We start from the raw sequence: 24,979 nt of genomic DNA, 5'->3' as shown, positions 1-24,979 counted from the left end.
ATCAATGGCAAAGGATGACTTATGGTCATGGAAGTACATAGAACACCTCATTGCAGCAAGATCTGAAGTGCAACTACTGATGATCCAGAAAGGGCAGGTAGGTTAGGGGCAGACTTGTGGGTGAAGATTACTGTGCCCAGTTTATGCAGCGTAGCCCTGTGACATAAAGCCAACAGTATGGACACTGCACAGGCAGTGTAAATGTCTGGGGGCAGCAGGAGTCTATAAATGTCTGGGGAACTCATTGGAAGCAACACAGACTGGAAAAAATATACATGCCATTTCCATGCAGTGAAGAGAGCTCTGGCCTGCAGGTGACAGGTGGGGAAGCAGGGGGACATGATATCTCATGCCTACCCTACCAAATTGTGCCATTTCTGCAGATTCCTGTTCACATCCACTGAGACAGTGTCTCTCTCTCTGCAGATTGCTGTAGAGTCAAGCTAAATTTATACTCCTTTTTTTCGTCTTTTTTAAAGAATTTTATACAGTGGCTGTATATACCTTTTCAGATTAAATACATAATAAAGGCTGCTGATGCTTTTATTTTGCAGGCTGACATGTAATTTTGCTTCTATAAAGATAAGAAACGTCAGCCCGCCTTCTGCACTCTCTGGTTGTGCAGGGTATCATTCACACACTTTTCCTATGTATGAATGGAAGCATAAAGCATTGGGCAGCATGTCTCACCCAAAGTGTGTTATAAATTTAGTATATTTCAAAGGGGTGAGAGGAGGCATGCTGAATTTTCTCGTTTTCATGCATTGGGAGGTAATTCTGAGGTCTTTTGGTTAACAAGAACAAAGCTTGGGCCTTCGATGTCTCTCATGAAGTCTAATCAGAATCAACTGATTGCACACAATTTAGATTTGCAGAAGTATGGACATGTGATTGTAAAAAAGCACTTGCTACATGTTCTTCCCTTGTCACAAGCAGGGCCTAGTCTTTGAGGCTGTTGTTCTAAAAGCAAGAAAAGACCTATTTAACTCTGTCCCAAATGTGAACTAAAGGGAAGATCCATGTAATACCAATCTGCCATGCTTCCCTTTTGGTTGGTCAGAACGTTATGCCTGAGGGATGATGGAGTCTAAACTACAACTTTCACAAACACTCTGAAATTTGACCTCTGAAGTGAGATAATCTCTTGATGGTGGGTCTCACTTGCAAATTAAACGGCCTCCACGAGAAGCTGTATTTACGCAACATCTCATTTAAAAGCCATCTTGTTTTCCTGAAGTCTTGCTGGTGTTTAAATGTGAGTGGATAGGGCACATTTTTACTGAGTACATCCATCCAGTTAGGAAACGTAGTGTAACCTTCCATGTCCCCCCACTACACTGACATTCCATTGTGCTGCTTGGTGCTAACCAGGCAATTGCTTTCCATTTCACTCCAGCCATGTTGAAACAAAGCCAATCCTGGCATTCACACTGGCAAATATTTGCAAATTACACAATTTTGGTGCTTATTTTTCCTCCACCCACTAAAATAAATGAAAGTAGCAAACCTGCTTCACTTTCTCCTTACACAGCCTCTCCTTCCCTCTCAACTTCCGTGTGCATCTGCATATCTTTCCCTTCTCCATATCTAAAGGTACCACTACCCTTCAGGGCACACATTGGGAATATATATTTTTTTCTTCATTACATTTAAAAGCTACTGCTTTAGCAAAAACAGCTTTTGAGCCGTTGGAACATGAGAACAGCTGTAGCAGTGAGATGAGAAATGGTCCTAATATAGAGAGATTTTGGGGGCTGCATCGCTGAGTTGGAAATGCCATCCGTAGAATATCCCCCTAGTGCTAAAACCCGTCGAAATAGATTGGAATGACTTCTTGGATTCTTTATTATTTTTAATGACTTGTTGTGTTATATCCAAAGGAAGTTGGAGAACACTGTTCACTCCTGAACTTAGCTGCAAATACTCTTCTGTGCATTTGGTCCAGCTCTTCGTGCAGAAGAGGAGATGGAAAGAGAGGGTGTCTTTGTACCAGCAAGGGGAGTTGTTTTAAACTCCGTGTCTCCACAGCAAATCATCTTTTCTTTTGCTTTTTGTCTTCCAGCCCGGGGATTGGATCACATTGCTGAGAACATTCTATCGTACCTGGATGCCAAATCGTTGTGCGCTGCTGAGCTGGTGTGCAAGGAGTGGTACCGGGTGACGTCGGACGGCATGCTGTGGAAGAAGCTCATCGAGAGAATGGTCAGGACAGACTCCCTCTGGAGGGGGTTGTCAGAGAGGAGAGGATGGTGAGGAAACTGCATCTTCACCTCTGTTGCCCCTGTTCAGGACAGTAGGTGCCGTGTGTTTCAAACCATGTTTGAAAAGCGTTATGTTGCACCCTGAAACATCATGTTGGTTCCAAACCTGACAACGGCTTAGATCAAAATGTGGGCATTGGGGAGTTAAGACATCATTTGTCTCTGCAGGCAATATGGGGGCTTTTTCCTCACCTTACTCATCTGATCATGCTTTTATCCCACTGCGACTGATCATGCTTTTATCCCACTTTGACATGTGAGATATAGAGATTGAGGTTTTTACACCCAGCTGTCATTCTGTTCAAATTAAGAAGCTGCATACATCCTAGGGGAACACTGAAATAGTCAGCAGTTCAGAGCAGAAGAGCTTTTTTAGGGGTGGCAGTGGGGCAGCATATGCTATGAATTAGTTGTTTCCTGATAGGTCTGTTTGTTTTCCTCAGCAGATTTTCACTATTAGATATCTGTTTAATTTTCAAACTGGAAGCTGAGGGTAGGTACCACGGAGAATAGGGGACTTTAGAAATGCAGATAGATTAGTTAATAATCATCTGGAATAGCCTTACTACAGTGTGGGTCTCACTCAAGTTTGAAGCTGCTCTGTTAACGTTTCATTAGAACTTTCTGTCTCAGGGGTACATCCTTTAATACATAATTTTCTTTTCCAAGAGTGTCCCTAGGATGTTGGCAGAAAGGAAGCTGGGTATGAATATTTCATAAACAAGATAAAAGTGACAGCTCAGGCATTTTGGTTGCTATTAAAAAGAAAAAGATACAGAGTTGCAAACAAAGACTCCTGTTTTGTAGTTAATTTTGTTACACTGTTTGTCTCAGGAAGTAAAGGCTAGTAAATCAGAATTATGAAATGGCCTTTAAAAATAAATACTATTTCGATCTGCTTCCAACAGTGTAATGTTTATAAAGAGTGGAAAATAAGCACAAGCATGGCAGTGGTAACTTTTACATTCCTTTTAGTGCCTTATTCACTCCATGACTTCTGCTTTTGCTCTGTATTGTTGAGGTCACATTAAGTCCAAAAAGGACCTTAACAGATTATTCAGTCCCTCCCATTTCCCAAAGACAGAGCAAGATTTCTCATAAGTCATTCCAGATGTTTATCTTAACTTGTTCTTAAAAACTTTCACTGGTGGAGATTCCCCAGGCCTTGCCTGGGCAGGAGATTCCACTGTTTCACTAACTTTGGTGTTAGAAAGACTTTCCTAGAATCTAGGCTGTCCTCCTAGCTACGGTTTGACATGTTGTATTTATCCTACAATGACACACAGTTCTCATTCTCCTTTTTGGAGTAACCTTTTCCATATTGGAAGATGATCATGTTTCCTACATTTTGGATGCAGTAATCAACAATAATCCCGTGTTGTCTTGTCCTCTTGTCATTTCTGGTTTTCTCTGTTTAAACCCTCTCCAACTACTCTGTTCTTGGAGAATGATATAATGAGCTGGATGTCTTTTGCTGAGGCATCACCAGAGTTTGGTGGTGTGGGAAGCATTGCTTTGCATGCCATATGGAGGACACTCCATTTTATGCTTTCCAGGAGAACATGTGTGGGCTATTTTTACAGCGGTATAATACAGTTTTAAAACTAATTACCCATTCTATGGAAGTTCTACTTATCTATTATTGTCCTCCAAAATGCTTGTAGCTTCTCCCAGCTTTAGTATCATTGTCCAGGTAAATGCTCTCCCCATTCCATTCTTTGTCAGTGCTCAATAGTGACACATCCAGGACAGACTCCATGCAAGATCCCAGTTGTCATCCTTTTGTCAGTGCACCATCATTAAAGTGTGCTTTGCAGCCATTTGTGTGTCCACCCTTAAGCTCTTCCAAGATCATACTTCTCCTGCTAAGTCATCAGAATAGCCTGTGAGAAGAAATTAGGTCAGTTTGACATGGTGTATTCTGGGTTGACAGGTGGTGTCTGTTTGTCATCTTCTAGGCACTCATCTGATTGTCCATGTGCTCTAGAACTGCTGAGCTGTGCAAGTTCAGTTGGACAGTCCACCATTGCCTTGCGGGACCTTTTTCCCGTTGTTTTTTTAAACACTAGAGCTACATTTGTCTTTTTCCTCTTCTGTGTATCTTTACCCATGCTCTACATCTTGTCAGAGATCACAGCTGGTAGTTCTCAAGTTGCTCCCTCCAGATTTTAGAAATACCATTAACACCAATTACTAGTCATACAGACACGTGACGTTTCCAAAAAATAGTTGCCAAGTCACGCTACTCTTCTCAAAGGACAGTCACATCCTGTTACTGGCACTTCTTCAGATTTACACTGTGTCCTGGAGTTTGCTTCGACACAGGAGCAAGTTGTGCCCTGTCTTTCACATTGCCAGGGTGTACTAAGGGTTACATAGATTTAGAGAGAGATAAAACAGAAGCCCAAAATATGGGCATGATTTTGTCTATCTGAATATTTGATTGAATTGGCTGCTCACCAAAACTTGCAAACAGTAGTTCCTTTTATCACAGAGCTACAGTACAACAACCACTGGGATGCCATGGAAATTCCAAGCAATCGTTTAGCTGAACTGTTAGTAAACAGCTGACCCTGCGTGCAGCAAGGCAGGGCTTACAGGTAGCAACAAGACCTTGTGTTAGGTCAGCCACTACAATTGAAACAATTGAGAGAACTTCAGGCACAAAAGCTTGTTTACAGATTTTGTAGACCTACCCCAACTCTTCCAGGATGTGCCCTAGCTGTTCCATGTGTCTCTACAGCATTTTTTGTTTCTGAGGGCCAATGTTGACTTCCTTGTATGGACCTCCAGACCAGATCACAGTAAATTGTCAACTGCCTAGTTAGTGGTTTGCCTGCATCCACGTGCCCCTACTTCATGTGTGTTTGTTCCAATATGAACAGCTGCTGATTATTATATTTGAAGGCCTATATGATTACTCTGTCCAAAGCAGAATCAAGTCATACTTTAAGTACTTTATTTAGAGAATTATGAAAAGCTCCTTTCCTGAGCATTTGTTACTGTCTTTGTTCAGCCCCGTAGTTTGCTACTTCCTTATAACCTAACAAATTTGGTTCATTGTTGTGATTTCACGAGTTCAAGTACATCAGGGCAGCTGAGTTTCAAGATATACTGTATGGACAGGGCAAGAAAGAACATAAACAAGGAAGTATTGAGCAATTAATTATGCCATAATGGAGGGAGGGAGAAGTGGAAAGCTGGCCTAGTGTAAACTCTGTGCCTCTGATGCCAGGATTACACTCGGAGGCATTTGTGCCTCTTTCCATTTTGTGAGGCATGTTGCCAGGCAGAACAGCAGTTAGTACGCCCATGGTGGGGTTTACTAGCTTCCACACCGTGTTTGGTGGCTCCTTAACTTCAGGATGAGGAATTAAAGTTTTTTACACAGCAGGTAGTGATTGCTGTTTACGGGGTTTTTTTTCTAGCAAAAATCTAGCTTGGGATATGAGTATTCCAAATCAGTGTTGAAATGAGGGAGGCACCACAGATGAAGTGTTGCTTACCAAAATACAGTAGCAGCAGTAAAATGCCCGTGTACCAAAACTGATACTATCTCTGCTAATGCAAATAAAAGGCAGCCTCAAACGTATAGTGAGTTTGAAGGTTCCTTGGCTTCTTTCACTTTCTTTGTGCACTGTTATCTTAAAGGTGACCTCTGATATGGAATGTGTATTGTGGGCTTAAGTTGTTCTTACCTCCTGTTGACTTGAATAGGTTCATGTCCATGATAGATATTCCCCTCCCCTGAGTGACTAGGCACAATATTTTCATGAACGTTTCAGTGTCAAAATGCAGCACTGACATGTTGCAGGGCAAACAAATAGGGAACCACCCAGTCTTAGTGAGTAAATTCAGTTTGAATATGACCCTGTGTGCTTTTCAGCAGTGATCACCTGTTAGTAAATGTCTAGAGGACCCTTCTCCAAAATGCTGAAACATGATTTGTGTTGAATGGGAGTGTTCTTTGTCTTCCAGGGGACAATACCTATTTAAAAATAAACCTCCTGATGGGACTGCACCACCCAACTCCTTCTACAGAGCACTTTACCCCAAAATTATACAGGACATAGAGGTAAGAAACAGCTTCCAAATGTTGTGGGGGTTTTGTGTTTTGGTTTGTTGTGGGGTTTTTTATTATCATTATTATTCTCCCTGATGTATTCCTGATGGTGAAATTATGACAGTATTTCATTCTAATTAAGTATTTCATTAAGTCTGATGTGTCTTTGTTGGCCTGAAGTTTGTAGATGTGGGACAGCTATGTGAGATCCCAGACTTTGCCGCTGCCTTAGACAGAGGATGAGTTGGATTGTTCAGTAGGCTATTTGCAGATAAAGTCTCTTTCCACTTTGCATGTTAGATCCCACGGCAGCACTGCGCCATCTTGATATTCTCTCGTCACAGTACTTTTCTCCACCCAGTACAGAGGACATCTGTTAAGACATTATGGGCAGGTATCAGTAGTTAAGCCATGGAGAAAGTGCATGGCTCAAGGCTGCAGTCCTAAGACCCAGGGAAGCAGGAAGCGACTGAGCATGGTTGGCTTTTATCAAATGTGAGCAAGTGCCATGTTCTGGCAGTTTTCTAATGGCAAAAGTGGTGCTTGGGCAAGTTTGTACTAGCACTTAGCTACAGCTTAACTGAGACTTCAGTTGTTTAGTCATTGAGTAACAGGAGGTTAAAGGTTGGAGACAGAAAAAAGCTTTTAAGCCTTTTCTCCCTCGCTATTTCAGACAACACAGGTAAGTTTAGCCACAATCCATTTTCCAGGCCTTTGTCTGTTAATTGGTTTTATTATGTGTGTTGCTGCTTCTAGAAAGCAATTCTGTCATTGTATGGACCTGATTGCAGGAAGAAACATGGAAAAGAAAGTATCTGCTGTTTCCTCAAACAAGCAAAAAAAAAAAGACGAGATAGTTCTGTGCTTTCTTTTTACTTCTCTCTTGTCTCCTGTCTCTCCTCAAGACAATAGAGTCAAACTGGCGGTGTGGAAGGCACAGTTTACAGAGAATCCACTGCCGAAGCGAGACAAGCAAAGGGGTTTATTGTTTACAATATGATGATCAGAAGATAGTAAGTGGCCTACGAGACAATACTATCAAGGTGAGAATGCTCCAGAGTAGTGTATTAATGACACACAGTACCTGTTCCACAAGTATTAGTGTCTTGATTTCAGTGGTACCTACCCAATCTCTTGTTAGTAACCTGGTCTTCTCCTCAGCTCACACATGTACAGCATGTGTGCTGTTTTTGTCTGGAAAGAGAGATCCAGCAGAGTTTTTGTCCCAGTAATTACAGGCTTTGTAATTACCATGCCCTGATGAGAAGGGTAAACCCAGTGTTCATAGCAAAGCAAATAACATCAAAGATGTTAACGTATTGCAACAAAGAGCCTTTAGAAGCCTCTACAGATACCACTAAAGATGTTCTAGCTGCACCAGGGTTGATGTGTTGTAGTAAAAAACAGATCAGTTAAAACATTAAGTGCTGAAAGGTGAAAACCTTACTGAGCTGTCTGGTTTTGAATGTTTGTTCTCTTAGATCTGGGACAAGAACACATTGGAATGCAAGCGGATTCTCACCGGACACACGGGTTCTGTCCTGTGTCTCCAGTACGATGAACGGGTGATCATCACCGGATCATCAGACTCAACAGTCAGGTGTGTGAGCATGATTTGAAGCTTTCTTTTGCCTCTTGCAAGATTTTAGCCTTGCAAACTGCTGAAACAATCTTTTCTTAAGTGTGTGCTGCTCTGTCAGTTCTATGAAGTAGTTCAGCGTATTTGTTTCAGGAGTGTACTGTCCTTGTTTATCAGATGTCCATACAAACGGCTGTCAAGGAGAAATGAGAACCTAAGCAAAGGCCAGTCAAGGTCAAGATGACTTAGCAAGGCCATTTGTTATTTTACCAAGGTTTTGCATGTTTTGACACTCCGTGGGAATGTTTTTAATTCTTCCTGAGAATAACTTTCTAAAAGTTGATGTTTTCAAAGCAAGTTTGAAGTTTTAGTCCTCTACTGTAACAAAAGTCCTATGACTAGATCTCCTGAGACTTTTGATTACGTTTCAACATGAGGTTTCTTTTAATTCAATCTTTCTAACCTTGCTTTCCTTCCAGTCTCCAGCAAATGGCTGGACACCTCAAGTCAGCACGTGTGGTGCATGTTGTGCAGTTGTGAAGTCCACTAGACATATTACAGGATCCGAGAGAGTCTAAGACCTGCAGTGTAAATACAGGCACATTAGAGTTAGTGAATTGCAATATGAACTTGGATGTGAAGGAGCAAGTCTGTCTTCTCCATGTTGCTATATATTCTCTTCCTATCAGAGTATAAAGTGCCCACACAGTGAAGTTACAACAAAAAGCTGTGTCAGTGGCCTTTCCTGAAGGTGTTAGCATGTGTTCCTATGGCTGCAAGCTCCTCATGGTTATCACTGTGCTTGCATGTAAACTACCTCTGTTAAACTAATAACCATTGAATTTAGTTCCTGATTCTTGGTGCCTGCAGTCTTGTGGTGTTGCTAGATCTTGGGGTCCTGTCATTAATAGGAATGCAGTTTTGACAGCACCACCTGCCTGGGGATGGTGTGGGAACTGCACTATGCTAAACAGACCACAAAAGGAGAGACTGATTTCTGTAACAAGCACTATCATCTTCCATATCAGGCCAGGCAGGCCAAATTGCAGACTGGCTACTTGCCCAGAAATACTTTGTTTTCCACTGTATCTATAAATGTTTGCACAGACCCCAGAGGCACATAGGATGCATCACTTTCATCCTTGGGTCTCCTCAGGAAGAGGGGCTTCATACAATAGACAGTACAGATGGGCTCTTAATGCTTCTGAGATCTCAGGGATGTACTTGTCCAAAGAAGTCAGTAGGTCTCCAGCTCCTGTCAGTTTGACAGCCCTGTCTGCAAACTGCTTATATGTTAATGGCTCAGGTCTTCAGTTTGTGTGGTTTTCTCCTTTGAATTATGTAACTGGAGTGTAGTTTTCTTTCTCATTGATGGTCCATAAGTTAATGCACTTCAGCCTCCATAAGTTACAAATTGAGACATTAGAAGTCTTTCTCACTTCTTGCCTTTTTTTACTGCTCACCTTATTGACAGAGGAAAGTCTTAACTTCTCAATGGCTGCCGTGCTTGATGATACAGCCATTTTATGCTGTCATGCAGTGTGTCTGGGATACAGGTGTGATAGGGGCAAAAGAAATCTCTCTATGGAGAGTAAAAGGCGTGTGCCAACAGAGTGGCCCAGAGAAACATTATTAAAGCGTTTTTAATGTTCAAGTCCTAGAAGTTCTGTATGAAGCCTGTAACTAACTTTCATCTTAAATTATCTTTCAGCTGAAACAGTTGGCTCTGTTAACATTAAATTGACTTAAATGGTCTGTCTTAATTTGGATATTCAGCACATTCCTGGAATGTAGCTGTGTACCAGATGCACTGCAGGGTAAATTCAATTCGTGGTGCAACTTATGGCAATTACTTGTATTTGTTTGAAAAGCGTTGTCTTGTCTTCTGTTTCTGCATAGATTATCTTTTGTGTTAACAGTCCTGTGAGAGAGGTCAAAAATTAAACCTCTCATTGAACTTGCTTCTCCACAGGTCGTGATTTAGTAGTCAGTGACTGGAAATGGAGTGTGTGGTAGGCTGACACTACCAGGAAACAGCAGGCTTTAAGGTTACCAATCTCACGCCTTTCCTCAGCGCTAAGTTCCCTTAATTAAAATACACCCTTGTCCTGGCTGGGTTATTTTTATGGTGTTAACTGCATTGCAGGGTTTTTGGCTGCTGGACTGTCTCAGTGTCAACAAGTTTATGTAACGCATCTTTTAATGAACTATTTGATAGCTGCAGACATAACTTGTGGCATTTGCTTCTCTCACGTTGCTACAGAATCGATCACCTCTCGCCATCCCTCTCTCGCTTTGCAGAAAATCCTTTGGCCAGTTTTTTAACTCTTCTTGTGTCTGGTTTGAAATTGCCCCGGACAGGGTGTGGGACGTGAATGCGGGAGAGATGCTGAACACGCTGATTCACCACTGCGAAGCCGTGCTGCACCTCCGCTTCAACAACGGCATGATGGTGACGTGTTCCAAGGACCGTTCCATCGCCGTGTGGGACATGGCCTCGCCGACAGACATCACCCTCAGGAGGGTGCTAGTAGGGCACCGAGCTGCCGTCAACGTAGTGGACTTTGATGACAAGTACATTGTGTCAGCATCAGGAGACAGAACTATAAAGGTGAGGTGTTTCAGAGGCTTTTTATTTGTAGCACTGGGTTATTTAATAGCCAAGAACAGTGATCAGACAGGGAAAATGGTTCTTGGTAGTTATTAAACAGATTTTCCTTTAGAAGCAGTATTCTTCCTGCTCGTCCCTCCTCTGTTGAGCTTGCACAACTTGTTTACAGAGCTGTATGGCAATCAGATCCAGATGCAGCTGAAAAAGGACAGGTTTTTTTCTCTGTTCTTTTTCAACTTGATCACTTCCATAAGATGTTTCTGCATCAGTCACTCAAACAGTTACCAGAGGGCAGCATGGGGGCAAAAGACAAGGTGAATGGGCAAGAGTCACTTGTTACTCCTATAATCCCACTCTTCAGCATTAAAACTGAGAAAAGTTGAAATCCTATGTAGACTAAATCATAGTCTAAAGAGTGCTAAAGCCTGATTTTGGAAGCTAATCCTCACAGGGGGTGACAGAAGTTGTCTGTGTGCAGTGACTCCAGCTGCTAACAGCTGCAGACGATAGTCACAAGTCATCAGAGGGATAATTTTCCCAGTCTTAATGATACCATTTTCAGTGAAGGGCATTCTGAATGCTCTCATACAGAGACTAGCTTTTGTTAGCCTCTTACTTTTGTCTCTGTGTTGTTCCCTCCCTCCTTCCTGTCACAGGTATGGAACACCGGTACCTGCGAATTTGTGCGCACCTTAAATGGCCACAAACGAGGCATCGCATGTCTGCAGTACAGAGACAGGCTGGTAGTGAGTGGCTCTTCAGATAATACTATCAGGTGAGAGTCACACTCCTCATTGCAGAGTTCTGTGCAAGCATGTTGGTTCTGATTCCCTGGCATGTGCAGAGGCTGGGCAACTGAAGTGCTCTGTACCCATATTTCAAAGCATATTTCAAAGACGACTTCTGTGGTATAGAACATTGGGAACTACTGGAAAGAGATATTAGAAGCCTGTTTTACTGTGTTGTCTCTCATCCTCTGGATCTCAAGAGTCCCATACTAGTCAACAAGTTGCATTGCTCTGACAATTCTGGTGTATGAAAGAGCTGGCAAGTACCACTTCTGTGATGTCCTCTCATGATGTTTTAATTGGGCTGTGTGTCTAGTTAAGGGGGTCAGATTTGCAGAAGAGGCATTTAATCCTCTGCAGAAATCCTCCTGGGCTCTCGCCAAACTCTCCTTGTGGTACTTGGCACCTGGTTAAGTTTGGAACAGCTGGTTTAGAGCATGAAGTTCAGTTTGCTGCCTTTTGCACTTCTCCAGCTGCCCTGGTTGCAATCTGAGATTTAACTCTTTCTGGTGTCATGAGCCAAGATTTCTCCCTACATCCTGCAGCTGCTGACAGAGGAATGTCCCATTAATCTTGGAATGTACAGACCAAGCTTGAATAGTATTGTACATGAGGTAGGGAAATGGCTCTGTCATTCAAACAGGAGTAAGAGCAACCTCCCTTTTGTCTTTGCCATTGCTTTAAATAATTGTCTGTCTTCTGATAAATCTTGAAAGCTGGACAGCGTAAGCAGAAACCCTTCACTTTGCATGTCAGTAATAATTTCTCCTCAGTGAGGAGGATTCATACTACTTTTTGCCTGTGGACTATGCTTGCAACACACTACCTCTCCTTGCTTTGCATTCTGTAGGAAAATGATGGTCCTTTGGTTGACATCAGCCAGTCATTGTACCAGATTTTAATATAAATTGTTCTGAGAGCATGACCAAGAGAGCTGGAACTTCTGTCTCTTAGTCAGGGGAAAACGTATTACAGGCATTGTGTAAGAGTAGCACCATGTGTATACATGTTGAGAACTTCTGCATTTCCAACAGACAAAAATAACCCTCTGCAATTGCACTATGAAACTTGGTCTCAGAATTAAAGAAATAGTTAAATGTGACAGGAGTGAGGGAAGGATCTAAAATACGATTTGCAGTGCTAATAAAAATAAATGTCAAGATAGCGATAACACTTAAAGAGGCATACAGTTACTTTTATGCTTACATTGGACAAAATCCACAGCTGACAGATTAAGTGTGCTGGAATTTCAGGAATTTTGACACTGAATCGTGATGGAAGTCAAGTTTGGCAGCAAGGCACAAGACTTACCTGGTCACATCATTCTCTTCCAGCTGTTAGCAGAGGTGATTAGGAAAGGGCAGGGTGCTCTGTATGTTTTCTTCGAATCCATTGTAAAATACCAGATGTTGTGTGTTGGCCTTTAGTAGAGGCTGCCTTGTGATGGAGAATTTGAAGTTTGTTGCAATTTCTAGTTTTGCAACTGCAAATGTAAGGACAAGTGAAGTAACTGAAGAAACCAGTATCTTTCTTCTGTAGGGAGACTGCATGTTTAAAAATCATTTAGGTTTTGATTTGGAGTTGAAATTTCCACCAGTTTAAGGGGACACAGCTCCATAGGCATTGCTGTCATTGTGCTGATTTCTGTCTGCTAGAAACTGGTTCATCAGATTTAATCCAATCACTTCAGTAGCTTGGCCCCTAGGGCCAAAGTTCTTAATTGCTACAGACAAGCATGATATTGAAAGAGGGGAAAAAGATAATTTAGAGCAAGAAAATAGAATTATGTTGGATTACCTCACGTTAATTTTTAAATGAGTGGTTGATTTGCATGTGTATATTCAACCTGTGGTGTGTGCACACATTGGAACCTGATACTGGACTGTATAGGAAACAGCATTATCTCTAGGAGATGGGGATTCAGGCTCACCTGCTTTCTGTAAGTCTTCTGGCTTTGCCAGGACTTCAAGTGGATTAAAGACTGAGATAATCACAGAACTGCCTCTACTTCCAGTAGTTCTCCCAAAGCTATAGGAAGGGTGGCAGGGATTTTGACTGCATACCCTTTGTAGTGACTTTTTTGTAGTTAGTTCTCAAGCCTTGAGTTACTATTTGGTCCTTTGGCTGTTTAAAGAATTGGAAATATGAGGAGGCTATCAAATCTGAGAAGTACCTTTGGCACCAGTTCTACCAGGAGATTCTGCTCCTACATAGCAGTTATCCCTTTTGTACATGCAGGCCCATTCCCCACATGGCTAGGGACACGATCTCCTAAAATCCCATTCAGATTCAGGTAAAACCTCAAACTGGGACATGAAAATACAGGCCTGAATTAGTGTGATGCAGCTTCCCAGTGCTGCTGACAATCTCAGGATTGATGGCAAGGAATGGAAACACATGGCATGAAAGTTCTTGGCACAAGATTGCTCTTCAAACCTTTCTGCACCAGTTCATTTCTGGCATTATCCATCCCATTTACAGTCTTTGAGAGACTTAATGCTCTCTGATCAGCCAGAGTGCCTTTGGCTGACCTTTACCATGGAGTTTCCTGCTCTGACCTTGACTGTTGTGCTGGTACTTATGTGAAACAATTGGGATCCTCACAGGTTGCTGAAAGATCAGCTTCGGGGATCAAAGAGTCGCCTCATGCTCCTCTTTGGCCTCAAACGCAGGCAAATCCTTTCCCAGGTCTACAGTGATGAAAGTTCTGCTCATTCCTCTGTTGTCCAGATTTAGAGCAGTCATTGTCCACCAGCCTTAGGCACACATCCACTGGAGGTAGATTATTCCCCAGGGGAACTCAGGAGTAAAATATGTGGGGATAGTTTATCTCTTTTGTTGTCTGTCACCCAGTGAAATTCTACAAACCACCTGTGTTTCTCACTGCTGTGAAGTTCATGTCAGTCTGAACGCTAATTGAAGGAATGTTTAAGGACATCTGTGACTGCTTTCTTTCAGCTGTGTGTCAGAGAGCCACAGCAGATACTGCTACTAAAAAATTGCTGGGTGAGCAGAGCGTGACTCAGCCAGAGGTGGAACACCTCTAGACAATACATGTCAAAGGATTTCACTCCTTGTAGGCAAATAATCTTGCTTTATCTGTGGTAACTGGGAGTCATGTCAAAGAGCTGGGAAAATTGTGGGAAACAAATAGACTTTCCTCATAACTGTTTCAAGCATTCCTAAAGTATTTTTCAAGGAAATGTGTTAGTTTTAAAAATAATTGAATGTGTTTTCATTTATTCTCCATGTTGAAAATCCTCCACAAACCCCAAAACTGCTATTTACAGCTAAGACTTTTTGCTGGGTCTCTTACTGAGATTGGAATGGAATGGAATGGAATGGAATGGAATGGAATGGAATGGAATGGAATGGTAGGGGTTGGAAGGGACCTTTAGAGATCATCTGGTCCAACCCCCCTGCAGAAGCAGGGACACTTAGATCAGGTCACACAGGAACATGTCCAGGCGGGTCTTGAAGACCTCCAAGGAAGTAGACTCCACAACCCCTCTGGACAGCCTGTGCCAGGACTCCCTCACCTCACAGTGAAATAGTTTTTTCTTATGTTTAAGTGGAACTTTTTGTGTTCCAGCTTCAAATACTGTAATACTGTGTACTGATTTTGTTGCCAGAACTTTTAAAAAACACTGACTTATTAGAAACAGCAGAGAGCCACAGGAATTATTTGAGAGGAGAAGAAAATACATGACAAATTAATAGACATAGAGTGCCTGTTGTGGCTTACGTATAAGGTGCCTCAATCAGAGTAAATGTACCTTCAGGGAGAGAAAGGATAAGTAAAAAAGCCTTTTTAATTCTTGTGCCTTTCACTACTGTGGTGTTGTCTTAATTTTTCTGATGGTAGTCTCCAAATCAGAACTAGGCATGTAGGGGTACAGAAAGGGACGTGTGCCTTTATGAAAGTGATATTAACATTGGAACAAGCTGCCAAGGGGATTGGTGAGTCTCCCTCTCTTAATGTCTTAAAACCAAGGCAGGATACTTCTATGAAAAATCAGTTTCAGTAGAATAACATTATGAGTCTTACTGTGAAGATAACTGGGAGATATCCTGTGTTACCAGAATGGTAGATACTAGACACAACTGATCTTAACATTTTTGCTCTCTGACTCATTTCTCATGTGATACTGTAACAAAACAGAGTCACTTTGAAAAGCATGCACCACTTAACAACAGGAAAAGGAGTGATGAATGTGGTTTGTTTCTTCTTTGTTGTCTCATTGTAATTGTTATTTCCAAGTTTCCACTAACTACAAGCAAAGACCAAATGTTTTGTTGCAATGATGAGATATTCAAAACTTCTTAGTGCTTCTTTGTGCTCTTTTCTAGGCTGTGGGATATCGAGTGTGGGGCATGTTTACGGGTCCTGGAAGGCCATGAAGAGCTGGTGAGATGCATACGCTTTGATAACAAGAGGATAGTCAGCGGGGCCTATGATGGGTGAGGCTCTGTGCACTCAATACCTTGCACCTTCCTGTCTGTCTCAGTGTCTTACATCCCACTTTGCTGCATCTTCCTTATGAATATTAACAGTCTTTGCCTGTCATATCGAGAAGTCCTTTTCATAGGCAGTGAATTGGGACCATGCTATAAAGTAAACCTTTTTTTCCCTTCTTCTGAAACTAGTCAGTGTGATTTCATGTGTGTGGTCCAGCTCTTTAACTTGTAAAAATACCTAAACGACAACCTGAAACTTCTTCTAACCCAACCACTGGTAAGAACAGTCTTTCCCATCTGTGGCTATGGCTTCTGAACCGTGTGCCATTACAGACTGTCTGCAGTCCCACATGTTTTTGTTAGCTGTTATCACCTGCTTTTTAGATTGTTTACTTTGTTGACAGCATGTTTGTTCTCCCATTAAGCTCTGTAAGCTTTACAAAGGGGAAGTGCAAGAACTAGTTCTCAAGAGCAGAAGGATTCCTGTAATCGTGTAGCTGAGGTGCTAAGGGCCGTGGTTTAGTGTTGGGCTGGGCAGTGTGAGGTGAGGGGTTGGACTCCATGATCTTACAGATCTTTTTGAACCTATGATTCTGTGAATTTTCCTTGAACTGGTATATTAGCTAAGCCCTACTGACAGGGGTTTTTTTCTCTATGAGCACTTGCTCTTTTCTCCTTAACAGAGCCATGATGTTTGTCTGTTCTTTCACTACTAGGAAAATTAAAGTATGGGATCTTGTGGCTGCTTTGGACCCCCGTGCTCCAGCAGGGACCCTCTGCTTGCGAACTCTTGTGGTAAGAGCTTTTGGTTGGGGTGGTGGAGAGGGCAGAAAAGTGTGCTTGAGCCAGGAAAACTCAAACTCCAGTCTACAGGACATAGAAATCATTTCTACGGGTCTGGCTTCTTTGGGTGTCCCACTTGTTTTTAATATTGCAAGCTATAAGACACTAAGAATTAGAACCTGTGGAGATTTCATCTGCTTTTTAACAGTTTTGTTCTGTGATTTAAAGTTAATAACTAAATCCATTTAGTTGTCCGTGAGACTTGTCCTTCTTGGAATCCCTGTGCCAGTGAGTTTACTTTTACCTGTGTTTACCTAACAATGTAGTAGTACATTGTCTGAATTGTTGACAGGAAATTTCTTAAAGAAAAGCAGTATATTCCAAATTTGAGGGACAAGAACATAAAAACACCCTTGGGATTGCTTTTAACTGGCTTTTGAGTGTTTAAGGAAAGACAAGGTAAGGACTGGAACAGACAGTGAAATTGTATCATCCTTAAACAGGAACTGCTCCTTTCATGCTGCCCATTGGTAAGTGCAGATGAGTTAGTGCAGTGACTTAGTGCAGATCTGATGATGATGTGGTTAAAAATATCGTTGTGTGAGCATTAACAGCCTTCACAGTTGTGCTTCACAGTGGCTCTGCACTGGTTTTAGAATGATATGGGAAGGCTGTGAGAAAAATGCCAGTCCAGCCAAGGCCATGGGGTAGTTCTTAGAAGCATTCCTCCATCACATTCACTACAAAAAACTTGCACTTTTGTTGCTCTGACAACACTTGCTGTGGGGATAAAGGAAAATTTCAGTCTAGTACCAAATTCTCATTGCAAAAGAAGTACTAAATCCTTTGATTTTTTTGGATAAGAAATGTTTGAGCAGTGTCAGTGTTGGTATATGTTGGACCTTTTCCTGCCGTGGCATGTGACTGTAGCCTGATGTCTAAACCCAGATCACACCAAGGCTGACTGGTTCTGTACAAGGATGTTACCTCTCACCAGTTGAGCTGTAATAGCTGGCTTTCTGCACACTCACCTACAACCTGATTTGCTGCTGTTGTAGATTCACTACAGTACTTCACATTTGGTGCAGGCTGTGAGGGTTACTGTGACTCAGCTGACAGGCAGTATATGATTAAGCCATGTTAACTCTTTTCCAATCATTTCTTTGGACCATAAGCTGCAGAGTAAGAATCTGTGAGAGCCTTGGATCCCTACAGATACTATGTTGAAAAACCTGCTTGTTAGCCAAATAGAACTGCAAATAGTTTCATGGCTGAAATCCAGAAAAACTCTTTGTCATGAGCCACCCAGTTGCAAACTGTGGAACAACTCTGTGCTCATGAGCACATATCCTGAGAGTCTAAGACTTCAGCTTGGTATTAGCAGTGTTCCTGCTCCAGCCTGAGACAAATGTCTGCCTAGTAACCTGTAGACTTAATTTAACTGGTGTGATTTCCTCTGCATTTTCCAGCAGTGGACAGCCAAAGTGCCCCAGCTAATTATATTATAAATCAGAAGCGGTGGGATGGAAACACTGTAGGAATCTCAACACATGGATACCCATAAATCCCTGTTTGATAGCAATGGAGGGGGCCAGAAGAGGGAGGGCGGAGGAGGCTGTTGTGGTGCTTTTAGGACTTTCCACTTTTATGACAACAGGGTGTCCTTATACCCGCTTACCCGTGGCTTGGGAGGGCTTTTTTCTCTTCCCTCGGCCTCCAAAATTAAACCTGGCTGCACAATGAACATCGTGAGTCTCCTGCTGCTTGTGTTCAATTTTCAAACAGTAGGAGGAAAGTGCACAGATAACAAATGTTTGCTGCATGCCAGGTCCCTTCCAGTTTTGTCTTCAGTTAGCTGGAACAGCGGCCACATGAATTTGACAGAAGCTTCCTAGGCACAGAATAAGCACATAGCTCAGCTTTTCCTTAGGAGGCTCAGATCCTCGTGGCCTGAACTTAGGTTATGCAGGCTTCTTATTGCCACTGCAGCAGCAAAGGGCAGGTGGTGTGGGGAACTTCTAGGGCAACCTTTACTTAGCCTGCAGTGACTGGGGGAGAAAAAGGAATTTTGGAAACAGGCTTTGAAAGTACCTCTGTCTCTCTTGGCACCTCTGTGAGCAGTCCCTCAGTGAATCTGACTGCTGTAGTGAGAGCTTTTTTAGCAAGAACTTCACTTACTTTACTGCAACAACACAGAGTCTGGAGAAGCAATTCTCGCTGGAATAGGTGGGAAGATAGAAACCCGTAAGGTGTTTTTAAGACAAATCTGAGTTATGAACATCAGAAAGGTTCCAGTGACTGGACCTTTTTGAAAAATTATCTTCAAAACAGAAGCTGACTTGTGTGTGTGTGTGTGTATTTTCAGTTAATTTTCATTTAAAACTGCAGAGTTTAACTTGAAAGCAGCTGTTGTGCCTTGCAAACCAAGCTGTGTTTCTGTAGCCCTGTGCCACAAGACAGAGGCTTCCCATTGAATAGTTAACAATTCTCTTTTGTCTAAATATCTGAAAAACCTGTATTTTCAATACTCAAATATTTTAAATCATGGGTTTTTTTCCTGACCATAAGCCCTTTACAATATGTGAGCACTAAAGAGAAATATGTATTAATAGAAGAGATAAGGCTCAGTCTGCTCTCATGGTTTCTGTTCCCTTCTGATCGAGGAGGCCACTGTTCACTCTCACAGCGCTGTAAGCACCCACAAAAACCCAGGCAGTGCAAAAGAGAAAGCATAGGGGATCTGCTGTGTGATATCCAGGATCTTGCCATCACCTCCTGTTAATTACAGTCTGAACTCCTGCCAAATCGTCATGCCATTTCCACTCAGCCTCAGAGCAGAATGCAAACTGCCTATAAAGAATATCATTTCTAGTTCATATTTTTAGAACTGCTTAAGAGGAATTATTGCTGTGCCACTGGACTTTACACTGGACTGTGTCCTGCACTATTAAGCTCTTTCCTCTGCAGCAGCAGCAATGGTGCAAAGTTCTCATCTCTCCGGCTGTAACCCACTGCATCTGGGAGTGCTGTGGTTTCAGGGAAGAGTGTCACCATGGAGCAAGGAAGTCAGTGCTCCAGTGGTGGAGCAAGTTTGGTTTGTTCTTCAGAGTGTGTGTCCAATAGTGGGATTTAAGGAGTATGGGAATAAGTGTAAAAACTCTAAACTCCCTATGAGCCAAGTACTCAGATATGAGAAACCCTTTTCACTGAAAACGGGCTTAATTTATGTTACATGGTGGTGATACACAGTGCGTTGTGTGGGGTTCACTGAGGAATGAATATAACATTAGAACACAAGCCCAGCTTCATGTTCTTTGCTCCGTGCTGTGTAACATGCTGTGTCTCCCACTTGCATTTAGGAGCATTCTGGAAGAGTCTTTCGACTTCAGTTTGATGAGTTCCAGATTGTCAGCAGCTCACATGATGACACCATCCTCATCTGGGATTTTCTGAATGACCCAGCTGCCCAAGCAGAGTCCACTCGTTCCCCATCCAGAACATATACCTACATCTCAAGATAAATAACACTACACTGTACCTCACACTCTCACAGGTAAAAAAAAACACATTAAAATGAAATGGGGCTCAAAGGTGACACTGGATGTAGTGCAAGCCTGCTCCTTGAGTAACTGGCTTGGCCTATCAGTATCTTTTATCTAGTTTAATCAGTAATTACAGTGTCCTGTGAATGGACAGGAATGGTTTTGATGCCTCAGAATAGGGACTTTATTTTAAGATTTGTGGCATGTGATGCCTGTGAGTTCCCCTCAAGAACTTCTTCTCTGTCCATCATCAATAATTAAATCAGCTATCACTGCTGTCTAGAAGGAAGATGAGTTTCTGCAGAATGAGTAGAGCAGCTGCTGCTTAACAAGGGGATGCAGATGGCCTGACCCTGGGCAGTTGTCATCAGGCAGGAGGGTTTTGCCAAGAACTGTCGGCTTTCTTCCCTCCCTCTGAAGTGGTGACCGTTCTTCTCACTCTGCAGAAAGCTGATTCAAGAGAACAGTCTGGGTAGGGGAGCAGACACTGAGGCACAACCCTGGGCGAATTTAATCAAGATGCATCAATGTGCAAAATCATTTGCAGATAGGGCCTAGCCCTCATTCTCTCTAGGTGTTGAATCATTCATATCAGAGCCTCACTGATATGAAGGTAATATGGCTAAGCTCATCACTTTACCTGTTTTGTCTTGACTAGCACAGTGTAGGGAAGACAGTGTTTCATATGTTTGGGCCAGTTGTAGGGTGGATTTGATGGGAATGAAGGGGGAGACAGCATGATTGCCCACTTTGGTAGGTATGTGCACAATTACTGTTAATAGCTTGAGAAAAACAGCAGCAAAGCCAACAGGTTTCTGTAAGGGAGTGTCCACAGTGACATTTTGTTATGAAAATGCTCTGCCAAGGGGCACATCCTGTAGCCTGTTTGATGTGATGAGCACAGGGAGGCTCTGGAGCTGTCAGATCAGCCGTCTTCATTTCTTCAATTAAACATTCTTCTAAATCATTGAAAGGTTTAGTACAAATGTGGATTGTTTGGTTTGTTCTCTTTTTTTTTGTTCCCAGGACTCATTTAAGCTGCAGTATTTAAATTATCTGCCAATGCCAGGACAAAAGAACTATCCACGTAACCAATACTTGCTGAAGAGAGAGGCTCTCTGACTTGTTTCTGGAACAAAGTTGGCATGCGGTTGATCTCAGACAGGGTCTACTCAGCGTGGCTGACTGCTAAAGTGCTGCTATATCAGAAGAAGACTTTTATCTTTCATGAACAGTTAACATTTTTAAACCTTCCCATCCCTTTCCTCCCTCATCTCCCTCTTCCTGTGCACTCCTTTTCCCTTTACCCTGTTTGGTTCCCCTCCAAACCCAGTCGCAGATGTCCTGTGAATATATTTAAGATGTTGCCAGAATGTGTTGCTTTGCTGTTAAGCAGAAGACTTATAGCCACAGTGCATCCTGCTGAGAGAGTCACTTCAGGGTGGGTGGGAGGGAGGGAGGGTGGTGGGGGGGAGGCTGAAATCAATATCCATTGCTAGGCCTTTGAAAAAGCATTCAGCTCTGAAGAGCAACAGACCCACTTATAACAGGCAGACCAGCCCCCCTCCACCACTTCCCTGCGGCTTTTGGCTGTTCTGACTGCAGACCTATTTTTTGTGGAGAGAGGACCCTTGAAATTTGACTATTATGAGCCAAATCCATCTCTTTCCTCTCCTGCCTGCTATGCTAACCCTTTGGAAGCTGGATGTGTATTGTAGTCTCCCTTAACATCTGCTTGGCTGGGGAATGCTAGTCATTTAAAAGTTAAGCTCTCTTCTGCCAAAGTCCCAAGCATGATGGACTGGGGCTGAGATCTCGGCCTCCCCCACCCCGGGTGAAACATCGGCCCAGGGCAGTATTTCACTAGCAGAGGGATTGCTGTACCATCTTCCTCCTGCTGCTCTCCCTGAAGACAGTGTACTACTGATGACTTACGAATCATTCTGTAAATTGGATGGAGTTTGAGACTGGGGTGAAGAGGAAAGCTGGACATTGCTCTTTTCCTTCCATTCCTTCTCCCTTCAGAGAGGCCATAGCTGGGTGCTGGAAGAGGGAGCTGCTAAAAACCTCACGAAGCTTTTAAGATCGAGCCACCCTGGAGTGGAGACACTACATAAGCACTCTGGCCGTGACAATAAGACTTTGCTGCTATGACTGAGCAAAGAAAGGCACAGTCCCCTGATGATGGAGAATGAGCAGAATGAGTGTGGCCATGGGTACAGTCAGTACAGTTAGCAGTGGGCCTGGCCAGTTCTGCAGCGTGTCTGGGGATGATCTTGCTAGAAAGCCTCTGGTATGCTCCTCTAACCTCCGTGCATGCTGCATTGCAGTTCAGGGACACCGCCTGATGAGTCCCTTTGCTGATAGCTGAGCTGGATCTTTGCTTTCTAGCTGAGGCTTTTGCAACCTGCCATTGTGTAGAAGATAAAAATAGCCCTAAAGAGGAGGGACATGAGAAACAATTCCACACATCTCTCAACTAGACACAGAGGTCTGGGGGCAAACAGCTCTTCTTAAGAACTGGGAGGAATTGCAGCAGGACTGCATTTAGATTAGGAAAGACTCTGTAAATCGGTCTCTGGCCATTCCAGGTTTGGGCCCAGATCTTCCACTGTAGGTCTTGAATAACCCACACTGCCATAGTGGGGAGTTGCTTCAGTCCCACAGTAGGAAACAGGGGCTCTTCAGTCCTGGGCTGGAGAGGTTTTAAACAGGCTTTGTTAACACCCTCTCAGTTTGGAACTTGGCAGGTGGGAATTTTTTTTAAGCTATTCTCATCAGCTTCTCTTTGCTGGGGAAGCAGTTGCATTGCTCCTCATTGCTTGGGGTGCACTTTTTCCACCATTGAAATTTTACAGGGAGCTGGGCCGAGAGTCCCCAAAGAGCAGTCCAGAGGGTTCAGATTGTTTTGGTGACAGCTAAGAAGGCAAAGGAGTTAAGGAGGAAGGGAAAGCTGGTGCTTGGGGAGACTTACTGCGGTTCCTGAAGCACATGGGCAGCAGTGTTGAGCACTCAGCTCTTTGTATTGTCATTGAGCCTAGAGACTACATCAGTTCTAAGGAGCATTTCAGAGCATATGGTGACACTCCTGTTCTCTGTTTGAGCTCTTACTGTAGAGTCAAACAGGTTGACAGCTCTGTTCAGGTAACCCTGACAAGTGTGAGTTACCTCTGCAGAGTCATAAAATGTCGGAGTGACAAGGATAAGTTCATCCACAACTAATTTTGACACTACTTTTAAGACTAGGAAGGTCGGCTTGGACGTCAGGCAGCTCTACATATCAGTCATACTGCAATCCCCAAGCTGTGGTGGCAAGGGAGCAGAGAGAATCAAAGTTTACATCCCAGACTTTGCTGAGTTGAAGTTCTGAGTCTTACGTGTAATGTTATTTAAACACTGTTCCTCTAAGCTCAGTTATTACAAGGCCTGCAGCATGGTAGCACGTCAGCAGGGGTTTGTATGGCCTTTGCTGCAGATTTGGTAGGTTTTTTCCCTGTTTGGTCATGCTCTGTCTTTTACGTTTAGGTTACTGTAGAAAACAATGATCTGTTACTCCAGCTTCTGGAGGCTGCAGGACTTCCTAATATTTTATTTGCATCTTTGTGGCCAGCACCTACAAGGATGCATTTTATTTTGCTGGTTGAGAGATTTTGGGAGAACCAGAAGACTGGCTGGCCAAACACAGAGACAGCACCACTGCAGATTGTCTTTGGTTGTCATAGCCCTGCCGCTTCATGCTGCTGTTCTGTGACTTCTAAGCACTGTTGGGTCTTCAAGTGGTACCGTACTTTGAACTCCTGCTGTATAGAGCTGTTTAAGGTACAGGTAGCAAGCAACAGCTGAAATCCATGTTTAGCACACAGTAAGAAGGGTGTCTTACCCCCAGGAAGGGACTCTGTCTGGGTACTTCACACAGAACAGCAGAAGGACGAGGGTTCCTACCCCCTTCCCCGAGTTGTACAGATTTTCTGATAGCTAAGAAGGAAACTGAAGTTAACTGATCTAACTTGAACTTGAAACTGCCACAGCGTGACATTTGGTGGTGTTTATTGTGTCCCCAGAGAGGAGCAATCTGGTAAGTAGATCTCCTGATGTCAGAAGGAAGTGGCTTTTTCAAATTTCCCTCCCCCTTAGGATATGTGTGTGTGTGTGTGAGTGTGCAAGAGTGCATGTGAGAGAGAGGTTTCAGCATGAACTGGATGGATAATCCCTCAGCCAGGTTGGAGTAATTGCAGAGTTTATGATGAAAACAACTAGAATGTGCCTGCTGAAAGGAGATAAAAAAAGGGCTGGAAGTGTCTGTGGGCTTTAAGTGTTGCACATCACTTTGAAATGAGATGAAGTACCTCTGCTGGGTAGAGAATCCGCACTTCTCCTGCAGGTAGGAAGCTCCCACTGGCCTTCCCCCTGGACTATGGGATGGAAAGCACTGGAGGTGTGGGACACTGAGGGCAAGACAATCCATTGTGGCCACACCGTCTCCTGCTTGTGACTCCTTTGCAATATGGCACAGTTTTGCTGCAAATAATTCTCCTCAGAGGAACACAGCTTGCTTTAAAATATGCAAATAGAAAACGGCATGAAGGAATTTGCAGTGAGCAAACTTGTGCAGCTGTCTCCTGGAGCAGCTCCCTCTGCTCCCCAGTAACGTTCAGGGACAGACACATCCGCTGCTGGAACGGAAGGATTCGCGTGACAAGTTGAGAAGTCCACGATCATTGGAAACATTGAAATGCTTTACACTTGTTTCTAAACTGGAAGCTGACTTGGACCACCGTGCTCTGCCTACCCTGCTCCTGCTCCAAAGGATCCTTTTTTCTTTTTCTTCTTTTTTTTTGTTTTATTTTGAACACTGAAAAAGCTGGAGAGGACCATGTGCATTTCTGCACTCCCA

General features: G+C 43.1%; 1 protein-coding gene across 4 annotated transcripts in view; it reads left to right on the top strand.

Moving 5' to 3' along the window:
* BTRC (beta-transducin repeat containing E3 ubiquitin protein ligase) overlaps positions 1–21,520 on the top strand; it is a 117,180-nt gene extending 95,660 nt beyond the window's left edge. For all 4 annotated transcript variants that reach the window (XM_062001046.1, XM_062001044.1, XM_062001045.1 and 1 more), the window contains 10 exons: positions 2,063–2,249; positions 6,240–6,336; positions 7,230–7,367; positions 7,806–7,924; positions 10,265–10,514; positions 11,171–11,289; positions 15,653–15,763; positions 16,477–16,555; positions 19,903–20,096; positions 21,112–21,520. In XM_062001046.1, the coding sequence (XP_061857030.1) occupies positions 2,063–2,249; positions 6,240–6,336; positions 7,230–7,367; positions 7,806–7,924; positions 10,265–10,514; positions 11,171–11,289; positions 15,653–15,763; positions 16,477–16,555; positions 19,903–20,064 (1,262 nt within the window). In that variant the 3' untranslated portion in view covers positions 20,065–20,096; positions 21,112–21,520. The remainder of the gene's footprint in view (positions 1–2,062; positions 2,250–6,239; positions 6,337–7,229; positions 7,368–7,805; positions 7,925–10,264; positions 10,515–11,170; positions 11,290–15,652; positions 15,764–16,476; positions 16,556–19,902; positions 20,097–21,111) is intronic.
* The last annotated feature ends 3,459 nt before the right edge of the window (positions 21,521–24,979 follow it).

This window comes from Colius striatus, chromosome 8 (assembly GCF_028858725.1).
Source record: "Colius striatus isolate bColStr4 chromosome 8, bColStr4.1.hap1, whole genome shotgun sequence".
NCBI classification, from domain to species: Eukaryota; Metazoa; Chordata; class Aves; order Coliiformes; family Coliidae; genus Colius; species Colius striatus.
Note: the sequence above shows the minus strand (reverse complement) of the source record. Positions and strands in the feature narration are given on the sequence as shown.